Source organism: Passer montanus, unplaced genomic scaffold, assembly GCF_014805655.1.
Source record: "Passer montanus isolate IOZ18808 unplaced genomic scaffold, ASM1480565v1 scaffold71, whole genome shotgun sequence".
Taxonomy (NCBI): Eukaryota; Metazoa; Chordata; class Aves; order Passeriformes; family Passeridae; genus Passer; species Passer montanus.
The window spans coordinates 2,457,021-2,468,918 of record NW_024372259.1 but is presented as its reverse complement, the minus strand read 5'-3'; the positions used below and the strand labels follow the sequence as shown (position 1 = coordinate 2,468,918).

General features: G+C 55.8%; 1 protein-coding gene across 7 annotated transcripts in view; it reads right to left on the bottom strand.

Annotated features, from left to right (window-relative positions):
• Nucleotides 1-10,475: 10,475 nt before the first annotated feature.
• CACNA1E (calcium voltage-gated channel subunit alpha1 E) overlaps nucleotides 10,476-11,898 on the bottom strand; it is a 134,784-nt gene continuing 133,361 nt past the window's right edge. For 5 of the 7 annotated variants that reach the window (XM_039730259.1, XM_039730258.1, XM_039730254.1 and 2 more), the window contains exon 48: nucleotides 10,697-11,236. In XM_039730259.1, the coding sequence (XP_039586193.1) occupies nucleotides 10,697-11,236 (540 nt within the window). Of the gene's footprint in view, nucleotides 11,237-11,898 lie in introns of all 7 variants that reach the window. The other 2 variants (XM_039730263.1, XM_039730257.1) reach the window with 1 other exon arrangement.

The window sequence follows — 11,898 nt, the reverse complement described above, 5'->3', positions numbered from 1 at the left end:
GGCTCTGCATCCCTGCTCAGGAGCTGTGCTGTGGCCTTCTGGAGGGCCCAACGACCTGCAGGGAAGCAGGAATTGCAAACACTCAAGAAGCTCCCTCTGCCTAAGCCCCTGCCTTCTATCCAAGCTGTCCTGACAGGCGTTTGTCAGGAACAGAGGATACAGTGTTCTCTGTCTGCAGCGTGTCTCCGTATGGCAGCGCTGGCAAAATCAACCATTTCTACTCAGGGCTGTGAAATTCAGCCTGCGAGGTCTGTCTAACCCTCCTGACCTCCAATTTCCCAGCTAAAATAACTTTTTGTTGTTGGGAGAAGAGCCAGACTCCCTCCTGGCGCTGCTTAGCCTCTCCCCCAGGCTGTGGGACAGCATTCTCCCATCTCCCCCATGCCTGCAGCGCTGCAGAGCCATCCCCCTCCACTGTGAGCCCCAAAATGGGGCAGAATATGGGGGGGAAAAGCCTGTTTGTCAGCCTGATTTCATCCAGGAGATGATTGTAGAGCACCACTTACCCACTTTCCCTTCCCAGCCTGAAACCTGACCTGTCCTCATAGCCTGTAATAACATCTCTGAGTTAATTCACTGGAGCTGTAGTCACTTGTGTGCAAAAATAGGGCTGAAACTCTGTCCCTTGGTGCAGAGGGGCAGGTGAGAGCCCTGGGGGAAACAGGGCAGCAGCTTAGCCCCACCAAGAGCAGCCCTGGCTGAAAGCCTCCTAAACTCCCACCAGAGGGGAAAAAAATAAAAAATAAAAAAGGATTTCTTCAGGGGGGAAAATCTATGAAACACAATTAAAATATTCAGGCAGCAAATCCACCAAATCTCCTTCTCCAGCAGTTTCCTGCAGCCCTCTTGCTTTGGCTGACCCTTCCAAAGGATGGTTCTGAGGGAGCTGGGGGTGTTTTTTCCTGGAGAAAAGGAGACTCAGGGGTGACCTTATCACCCTCTATACCCCCCTGAAAGGTGCCTGTGCTCAGCTGGGGCTGGGCTCTGTCTCCAGGCAGCACTGACACAACCAGAGCACACAGCCTCAAGCTGCACCAAGGGAAATACAGGCTGGATATTAGGAAGAAGTTTTTTACAGAAAGGGTGATAAAGTTCTGGAATGGCTGCGTGGGGAGGAGGTGCAGTCACCATCCCTGGGTGTGTTTAACAAAGCCTGGATGTGGCACTGGGGGCCAGGGTTTAGCTGAGGTGCTGGGGCTGGGTTGGACTCGATGACCTTTGAGGTCTCTTCCAGCCCAGTGATTCTTGGATTCTGTGAAGGGGTGACAGAGGCAGAGCCTGTGAGGGCAGCAGCTTTACAGCCAGGGGTGACAATGCAGAAAGGCTTTTCCCCCGAGAGCTGCCGGGCTTTGCAGCACCCGAGAGGCTTCCCTGGGCACGCTGCAGAGGGAAGGCAGCCCTGCTCAGAGCCAGCCCGGTGGGTTTGAGCTCCCACCAGCTCTCCCAGACAGCGCCGGCGCTGTCAAATCCCAAATCGCTGTCACTAGCACCTAGTATGGGCTGCAGGAGTCAGTGCAGGGAAAAAGGAGAAAAGACAAGGAGAGAGCTGGCACGTGTGACTGCTGTCCCATCTGCCCTAGGTCTTCCTGCCCTCCGGGGTTGGAAGAGCAGGTGGAAAAGACGTTCTTCTTCCCAAACCTTCACTTTTGAGTCAGAACGACACAGAGTCCAAACACAATCAGAAGGCAAAAGGGCAAAAGCCTCGCTTTCATTTAGACATCTTCTTTCTATCCAGGCACAGGTGGGCCTGATTGGTAATTTAATCAATACATTTCACATGATCAGCTAATTAAGACGACACCCCTTGGGAGTAAACAACGTGTTACAAATACCAGGTGCAGCTTGTTTCACATTCCTTCTCTCCAGCTCCCTGAAGCTTCCCAGACCGATTCATGGGAAAAGCTTGTGTAGCTTTCTCTCTCTCTGACCAGACTATTGCATCCGCAAAGCAGGGGTTTGCCAGCATTCATCCCAAAAACGCAAAGAGCAGCGTGTGAGCTTTTCCTGCCCTTTTTTTTGTTTGCATCTCCCACCGCTGGGTGATGCTGGGGACGAGGATGTCTGTCCTGGCAGAGGGGATGGGGACACGTGGGGACCTCAGAGCCACTGTGCCAGAGCTGTGGGTGGCACGGTGGCCGTGCCCTGGGCAGGGTGCAGGGATCCCTGCTGGTGTCCCCGTGCCCCTCTGGCTCCTAGCTGCAGCTATTCCTGCTGGGAGGTGGGAGAGGAGCCTTTGCCAAGGGGCAGGGGAGGCTCTGCTCCTTCGCAGCTCCTTGGCAGAGCTCTCGCTGGTCTCCTGACGCGCTGCTGGCTGCTTGGGAGGTGAGACTTGCTGATCCAGCACGATGGCACATGCTGCAGGAAGAGGGGCTCAGGCTGGGACAAGCCCTGGAAAACCTAGGGCTGTGTAAATGGGGGCCACCCTTTGATCAGTGGGGGAAAAAACCAAAACAACAAAACCAAAAAACAAAAACAACAAAAAAAACAACCCAAAAAACCCCAAACAAAAAAACCCCAAACAACAACAAAAACAAACAAACAAAAAACCTAAAATAAAATTTAAAAACAAACAAAAAATCTTTTAAAACCCCAAAACCCCCCAAAAATTTTTAAAAAACCACAAAAAATGAACTTGATTGCACCCCCCTACCTCCCCCCAAGTAAATTATTATAAAGGATATTTGCAGGCCCCTGTCAACTTCAGAGGCCAAGGGAAGGGGCAGCTGGGACTTGTGGCTCTGGCTGATGGTCCTGCACACTTCATCCCTCACCCAGAGGCCCCAGAGATGCACAAAACCCCCTTATTTGCCCTGATACCATAGGATTGAATTTTGCTGGGAAATATAACCTTGGATTTATTTTGTTCTCTGCTCTTCCTCTTTTGGAAAGGGAAAAAAAAACAAAACCAAAAAAACAACCCTGCACAACTCCTCACACACAAAAAAAAAAAAAAAAAAACCAAAAAAAACCCTGCACAACTCCTCACGTCATTCATGATGGCCATGATTCTGTAGATCTGTGAAAATCAATCTGTGAAGATCACATCGTCTGTGGCAGAGTGCTCCATAAATTCACTGAGTCCCTGGGGAGTGTGCGTGGGAGGCAGGGAGAGTCTGGCCTAGGCCTGGCTTTAAAAAATAACCCATCCTTATCCCTGATCCCTCTGCCTGCACCCCAAGCACTGGTACCTCTGCTGAGGTCTGGAGCTGCCCACGGGGTGTGCCACACTCGTGCCAGGGTCCCTGTGGCAGCTCACCCATGCACTGGGACACTGCAGGGACACCCAGCTCAGCCCTGCAATGCCTCTGAGATGAGCACAGAGTGTGGTTTGGGGTGATTCTGGCTGCAGATCATCCCCTGCTGGGTTTCCACCCACTCCCCCAGCCCTCCCAGCATCCAGCTGCCCAGTGCCAGGGACCCCTGGAGAGCCCTGCTGTGGGCACAGGGAGGTACCAGCTGGGGAAGGAGAGCAATCCGTGCTTTTGGCATTCATCTAGAAGCCAGAATTGTGGTGGCTTGGGGTTATTTTTAATTATCTACACAGAAATAGCAGAGTCAAATGAACAGTGGGCTCTTTCCTGCTCAGTGGAGTTGCAGCAGGAGATGGGATTGTGAGACCAGACAAGCTGAGCCCTGCCTACCCCCTTGCTCCCTGCTGCCTGTAAAGCCAAAAGGTGGCAAAAAAGAGCTCCCAAAAACTTCCTGAGAGTCAGCAGTACCAGCTGCCTCTCCTGTGCACAGGTAGGGGTCAGTTTCCAGGGAATTCCATGGGATTTTAGCTGCTCACCAGGCCCCTGCTCCCTGTGCAGATGTGCAGAGCTGGACACTGAGCAAGGCAGATCAGTGCCAGGAGACAGAAATAAAGAGAAGAACAAAAAAACTGAGGTGCTGAGCCAGGCAAGGCTGTTCCAGCCCTTTGGGGAGCACAATCCCTATGAGGAACACAGGGAAAAGGAGTGGGGTTGTAGGGGGAGGTTTGTCAGCGGGGTGCTCACCTGGGAGGGGATGCTCATCCATGGGGGGATGCTCTCCTGTGGGAGTGAGAGGAATGAGGGGTTTGTCTTTACAAACAGACTCTGGGTAGATAAAACTAGCACTGAGAGATAGAAGAAACAATGGGGAGGATTGCTCTGTTTGATGAAGGGAATGAGAGAGATTTGTCTTTACAAACAAACTGGGGGTCTGCTGGTTAATAAAGTCAGATACAGAGAGATGAAAGGAACAATGGGCAGAACCATAAAGTCCATAGGAATTCCACTGGTTGACACAAGGTACAGAAAAAGGTGGGGTATACATTAGAGGGGCATCTTAGGCAGTAGGATTTTGGGAAGTCTGTACCTCTCAAGTAGCTCAGCCAATGGGGAATGAGAGTGGGAAATTAGGATAAAAAGGAGGCTGTGTCCTCTAAAAACTTGAGAGCCCCAATGGGAAATGCCCACGACCTCTCCCTTTATTCAGATAAAGTTACAGGACTCCTCTGTCCCCTCTTTGGACACAAACCTCTGGTGTTTGTGGGTAGATGTTCCTGGCAGTGGGATGCTCACCTGTGGGGGGATGTTCCTCCCCGGGGAATGCTGTCCCGAGGAACTGCCGGTGCTGGCCGCCCACGAGCCGGCAGCTCCACGTGGCTGCCGGTGTGAGTAAGCACCAGCCCCTCTTGAGAGCCCACGCACGTCCTCGGTGTGCTGCAAGTGCCACCAGAGGAAGGAAAGGGAAGGAGGAGGACGAGGGCCACCCCGGCGGCTCCATCCCAGCCATCGGCTGTGCCCCCAGGGGGAGCAAGCCCTGCCCCTCAGCCTTGGACCGATGGGTTTTAAACACCTCACTAGGATGGGGAAAAGGAAAAGGTTTCATCCTTTCGAGTTCCTGCCCCTCTTCTTGTCCTTTCCACCCTCAAGTTTGGCTCCAGCAGCCTCAGAGCCAAGATTCCCTTGTGTTGCTGGAGGAGCGAGCAGAGTCACCCCAAAGGACCAGAGCCAGGCTTCCCTTGCAGGGATGCACAGTTCCTGACGTCCTGCCTATAAAATAATCCAGGAAGCCTTTAGAGAAGTGCCCGTGCCTGCAGAGCTACAGACACACCCGGTGCCGTGGGCTTTCCTTTGGCTTTGCAGGAGGGAAAGCGGGGCAGAGACAGAGAGAAAAAAAATCTAGCACGGTGAAGAATCCATCCTTCTCTTCCCAGGAAGGTCTTTTCCCAGGAGGAAGACCCATGTTATGAGGTGATGACCTGCAGCTGTCCCAGGACAGGACTGTTCGTGTCCCACAGGGCTGCCAGGGGCTGGGATTGCTCCCACGGGAGCCTGGGCAGCTCTGCTGGGACCGGGGCTTGGAGGGGTCCTGGAGCACTCAGGGCAAGCTGAAAGGAGCACTCACAGACCAGGATTTTGGGCTCTGGTGGCCCTGCCCCCAGTGGCTCCTCGAGGAGGAGCAGCCCCGGCACTTCTGGCAGCCACATCTGTTTCTGGGGTACTTTTGTTCCCAATTTATCCCCTGTCTCCTGGAGCTATTATAAGCAGGTACAATCTGCATCGCCATTGTTATTCAGATGATGTACAGATAATTTTAACCTTTCTGTTCCATTTGTCAAGGGGCTTTTTTTAGCCTCTGTGCCTGCCAGGCAGAGCTCTGGCTCTCCGACAGCGAAGGCTCCCCATTTTGCAGCACCAGTTTCCCTTGTGAGGGGGAAGCTCTGCCTTTGCATTGCTCTGGGTGTCTTCTCCATGGCCTCAGATATTTTAGGGGATGTGGGGAAATGTGGTCATGCACTCAAGCAGCTGCATCCACCACTCATCCTCGTATCTGAGGTGGGGTTCCATGGGATGTCCATCAGAGATCTGCACACTCCCAAGGCTTTCAGGGCTTTTGGAGCAGCTCATACTAAAGCAGTCACTTTGAGGAATGTTAATGCAGCACTTCTGGCCCACTCAGGAGGACATCCTCTCCTCAAACTGCTTCCAACAGCGCTGCAAAGGCCTCAGTGCTGAAGGTGGCATCACCACCCTGCAGAGCCTTCCCCACAGTCAGGACTGCAGATCACTTTTTTGGCTATAAAATGGGAACTCGCTTCCCAGCCTGGAAAAAATGCTGGGCTGTCATTGCATACATCGCCTCGGGAAGTGCTCTCAAAGCTGGGCCATCTCCTGGAACTCCACACTTCCCACTGAAAACTTCTTATCACTTCATGAGCCAGAGAAGTGAAAAGCAGATCTGTCAGCATTTGGGAAATAAAGGGAAATTCACACAAAGTGAAGGGCAGGATAAAACCAGATCCTGCTGCAGGTCATTTGGGCTCAGTCCTTGTGAAACACACAGGATAAAGCTCAGCTCAGGGGGTCCAGAGGACACGACTGCCTTCATCCTTCCCTGAGCTCTTCTTGGCACAGTACTGGGAAAGAAGGAGAGTGTTCTTGAAAAGCCACAAACCATCCCTGTCACCCCAGCTCAGCCTGGAGGCTGCCACAGGCTGCTGCCTCAACTCTGGCTGCTGGAGAATTTTTCACACTTTAAACACCCCTGCAAAAAAAAAAGATGTGACTTCAGCATCTTTGCTTGACAATTCACCCACAAGCTTTGGACCAGGCAACAGCATCTGCAGCCACCTGACGTGGAGGGGGAGCCAAGCTCTTTGGGTGCCCCCAGGGCACGGATCCCAGCGGGGTTTCCAAGGCTCCCTTGCATTCCTGCAGTGACAGGACGGCACCGGGATGCTCTTGGCTTCCCCTGGCCAGTTTGCTGCAGTGCCACCATGAACAGCTCCTCAGGCTCCCGGCCCTGGCTCTCCCAGCTCCCCCAGACCCCAGCACCCCTCAGCCCCTGTGTCTGGAAGCAGCCAGGTCCGAGCCCAGGATATCTCAAATATCCTCCCTGCCCCTCTCCTCCACAGCCCCCCGCCCTGCCTGGCGTTGCAGAACACCCCATCCCACATGATGGCAGTGCCAGCACAGGCTCTGTGCCTCCCCCTCCCTGCCATGGGGACATTTTCAGGGGTCTGTGACATTGCCCAGAGTCCCCACGGCCCCCCCAGCACGGGGGGGTGCCAATGAGACCAAGCCGGCAGCAGTTCTTTACAACAAGGTTTTATTTTTCTTTCCTTTTGACAAAAAACATTGAGGAGTTGTACATTGTTGGTGGTCAGTCAGCTCGGTTCCCCGTTCGGGTCCAAACGAGCAGGTTATGTTACAACATCCCACCCCAGAGCCTGGGGGATGAAGGCAGAGCATCTCCCACCCACCCTCCCCGGGAGACACCAGCCCCACTCCTGAGGGGTTCTGCCATCCAAGGCCTCCTGGGGGGACAGCAGGATGGTGCTGGGACAGCCAGCCTGGAGGGGACAGCTGGGCTGGGTGTGCCAGGGCTGTCACACCTCCTCACACACCCACCACAGCCCCCCCAGGAGATCTGCAGGGCTTCGAATCCAGCCCCAGCACCGAACTGGGAACCAGCTGCATGCCACTGGTGAACTCCTGCATGTCCTGTGGTTGAAACACATCCCCCCCCTCCCCATCCTGCCTCCCGTGGGCCAGCAGGCACCGAGTGGCACAGTCCTGGTGTGCGGGAGGCTGCGGAAATGTCCAAAAATCCACAGAGGAGAGGTTGCACAGCAGCAAAGCCGAGTCCAGCGCCTTGAAAGCAAGGCTGCAGTGGTGCCCCGGGGCCGGCTGACCTCCCCTCTCGGCACAGTCCTTCCCGTGCTTCTCCTGGGGGTTGTTTTTGGTTTCAGAGACGCGCTGTGGAGGTGCCACCGTGTCCCCCCAGCCTGTCCCCTACCGAGGCAGAAGCGGGGCGTTTCCGGACCCTTTCCGGGTGAAAAGGGGCTGTGTTTTGTTCCGCACAGTTTCTGTATGTTAGTTAAACGCAGGGCTGACATGCCAAAAAGCTCAGGTTGGGGCGCCGCGCCCCGGGGGCTGTGCCCCATCCTGTGCCGCATCACCAACACCGCTCGCCGGCCCCATGCCCGCGGCTGGGGGAAAGAAAAGCGCCCCAAAAAGCTCGAAATCCGCATGAAACGTGCCCCCGCTTGGAGAGCATCGCTGCCTCCCTCCCACCCGCCAGGCACAGACACAAAAAGCCGCCTCCTCCCCCCCTCCGCGGGCTCTTACTCAGAGCCCGGCGCATTGTCAGACACCTTTCCGCATTTAGAAGGAGACGATACCGACACCTATATTTAGAGCAGGTACGGCATCGCCTTCCCCTGCCCCCCAGCAGCACCGCGGCCCCTGTCCCCGGCCCCACGGCATCCCACGCTGCCCGCCAGACCCGGCTCTCCCAAATCCCAAAGCTCCGCAAGCTTCAGGGTGGAGCCACGAAGCTGGAAGGGAGCAGGCGATGCCCGTGTCCCCGGCCACCAGCAGGGACCTTCCCCACGGCTGCAGGGGACATGCTTTGTCCCCAAGAGCCCAGAGGGGGGGATAAGCAAGATTTTGGGATCCCTGGGCAGGTGGAAGTGTCTGTTTGGGAAGCAGCAGGGATGGCAGAGGTGCCCCCCACCATCAGGGACTGCTTTGGGCCCTGTCAGGGGGCACAGAGGGCACTTTGGCCATGAGAAGGAGGGGGTTTGGTCCATGCACGAGCCCTGGAGCAGGAAGCCTTCAGAGCCACTGGGATTTGCTTCTCACAAAGCAGAGCTCCCTCGGGGGAGCTCACGAAGCGATCAGAGCGTGATCTGCACATGCAGGAGCAGGGCAGTTTGTGCATCTTTCCATCGGGAGAACACATGAGCTATCCAGGACCAAAGCAAAGCCTGAGCAGAGCTGCTGCTCAGCTGGACAACAGCCCCAAAGGCCCAGACCACAACAACCTGCAGCAAAGCAAAGCTGTGGGCAGGAGGAAGGGCAGGGAGAGGGCTGTGCTGCCTTCACCTGCCCGTCCCCACGTCCCATCTCCACTCAGGGCCACCACGCCTGGTCCAACCACACCGAGCATCCCCCAGCCCTCAGAACGAGCCCTTCCCTGAGGCTCCAAAGGCACAGCTCCCTCCAGCTCCCCAGGACCACGCTGGGGCTGACAACAGACACAGCTCATAGCAAACACAGCACTAGTCCCCAGGGCGAGCCACCCGTCACCACAGGCCACCAGCAGCACCTCCCCGGGCTGGCAGGCACAGCACTGCACCCACAGCGGGGATCCTTGCGAGCTGACAGCACATAATTAGCAGATTAATTAATGACTGGCGCTGGAAGGCGGCCCTGTTCTGCATTCTCAGTGTTTGCAGGAGGGCTGAGCCACCCCGCTCCTTCCCAAAGTCTGCCCAGCTCTTGGACACCCACACTGGAGCCGTGGGGTTTGCACAGCCAGCCCCCCATGGCAGCCCTTCTCCAAAGGGGTGCCAGGCCCCCAGAGGGGCCATGGCTGCAGGGGAAACTGAGGCAGGGCGGGTGCAAACCCGGATGCTTGTGCCCAATGGAAAGATCTTAAAGGTACATCATGCACTCACAACATCTTCACTCCCCTGCAGACATGGATATCTTCTTTTCCTGGGAAGACAAGCAAAGAGACCTCTGAGAGAGAGGTTTGCCATCACCCCCTTGGCACTGCGTTCTCCCTGGGACAGCTCTGTCCTCATCCCTTGGGCATCCCCCTCCTGCAAGCACCGAGCTGCCCAAGGAGCCCTCGCCACAGCCATTTCTAAGAGAGAAAATGCAATTCCCAGCGCTGGAAACCCCTGGGAGAGGGAGCAAGGTGACATTCCCAATGCTCTGTACAGCAGCAGCCCCCCGGTGATGCTTGGTCCTGCCCCCACCAAAGCAGGGTGCAGGCAGCAGGAGCCCCAAGGGGCTCGCCAGCATTGTCAGGTGATTAAAACAAATCTATGTATGTGTATATCTTTATATATACAGCATATAAATATATATACACACACACACCCCGTATATACACACACAGGCACACCTAGAGTTCTCCGTATATAAATAAATATATGTCAGCGGGACACAGGGTACATTCGGCAGCACTGAGCCCCCCACCCCCAGTACAAACCGGGAGTTTTGCCCCCTCTGGCAGCCAGAGCTGCTCTGGTCTGTCTGGGTGCACCCCAACCCCTCATCCCCTGCCCCTCACCGTCGCATCGTGCCCCTTTTCCAGGCAGGATGAGACCCTCGGGGAGGGAAGTTCAAAGCCACAGCAGCACAAGCCCAAGCGACAGAGCAAAGGGGGTTCCTTTGCTGGGAGCCTCCGGCCATAGGGAGCAAAAAATCCCTCGGGATGAGCTTTCCCGGGGATCCCTCTCGGGGCAGGGAGCAGGGCTGTGGCCGGGGGGCTCTCCCTTGTCCCCCAGCACACCAACCCGGCCGGGCTGCTCTGCTGCCCATCAAATGCTTCTCTGTGCAGAAAAAAAAAGTGATAATAAAAAATGAAACTCGACAGATTTTAATTTTTTTTTTTTTTTTTGCACAAAGACTTTTTTTTTCCCCTTTCTTTGCTGTTGGGTTTTTTTTTTTTTTTCCTCTCGTTTTCCTTCCCCCTCCATTCCGGTCAGTTTGGGGTGGTTTTTTTTTTTATTTTGTTTGTTTGGTTGGGTTTTTTTTTGTTTTGTTTCGCTATGTTTTGTTTTCCCCCTGCGTTTGGTTTTGGTTTTTTTCAGTTTCATTCCCAGGCGTGGCGAAGAGCATGCATTGGAGAAGGGCAGGGCGGGATGGGGTGGGGGGCAGCCGAGGTGGGGTCGGGTGGCGGGTTGGAGGCTCGGGGCGGGGGACAGCTTCTAGCACTTGTCATCTTCCTCGGTGTCGCTGAGCACGTCGATGCTGGCCCCGCACATGACGCCCTGCGCTGCCCCTCGCCTCCGCCGCCGGTAGTGCCCGTTGGGCATCTGCCAGCTGTGCCGCAGCGGCGGCGCCGAGCCGATGGTGTTGGAGCGGCCCAGGCTGGTGGCCACGGCCGCCTCGAAGGTGAGCGTCTCCTCCTCACCGCAGTCTGAGGCGTGCGAGTCGTCGTGCAGCGCCAGGTAGGGCTCCGAGATGTAGCGCTGCGGCGTGGACTGCCGGCTCTGCTTGCCCGCCGGGGAGCTGGAAGACTCGGCCGGGCCGGCCGTGCTGGGATCCAGGGTGGAGGAGAGCAGCGGGGAGCCGCCCTCGCTCTCGTCGGCCGGAGGAGAGGTGTCCCCGGCGTGTCGCAGCATGGAGGCGTAGGACAGGAGGGGACGCGGCTTGGGGGGCACCGGCGGCAGCTGGCGGCGGCCCCGCCGGGGCGTGCTGGTGTCCGAGATGGAGGGGATGGAGCTTTCGCTCAGGGAGCCCATGCCCTGCAACGCACCGGGACACGCTGGGGACTGCGGGCAGCAACACAGCACAGCACAGCACCACAGCACACACAACAGCACACACCACACACACACCACACACAGCAGCACAGAACACACAACAGCACACCACACACACACACCACACACAGCAGCACAGCACACACAACAGCACACACCACACAACACCACAACACAAAACACCACACATAGCACCACAATACACACAACACCACACAACACACCACACCACACAACACCACACAACACCATACAACAACACACACCACCACACACAGCACACACAACACCACACATAGCACCACAGTACACACAACACCACAGTACACACAACACCACAAAAAACACCACACCACAGCACACAACACACAGCACCACACCACACACACACCACACAACACCACACAACACACAACACCACAACACACAACACCACACATAGCACCACAATACACACAACACCACACAACACACCACACCACACCACACAACACCACACACAGCACACACAACACCACACATAGCACCACAGTACACACAACACCACAGTACACACAACACCACAAAAAACACCACACCACAGCACACAACACACAGCACCACACCACACACAAAACCACACAACACCATAAAACACCACACAT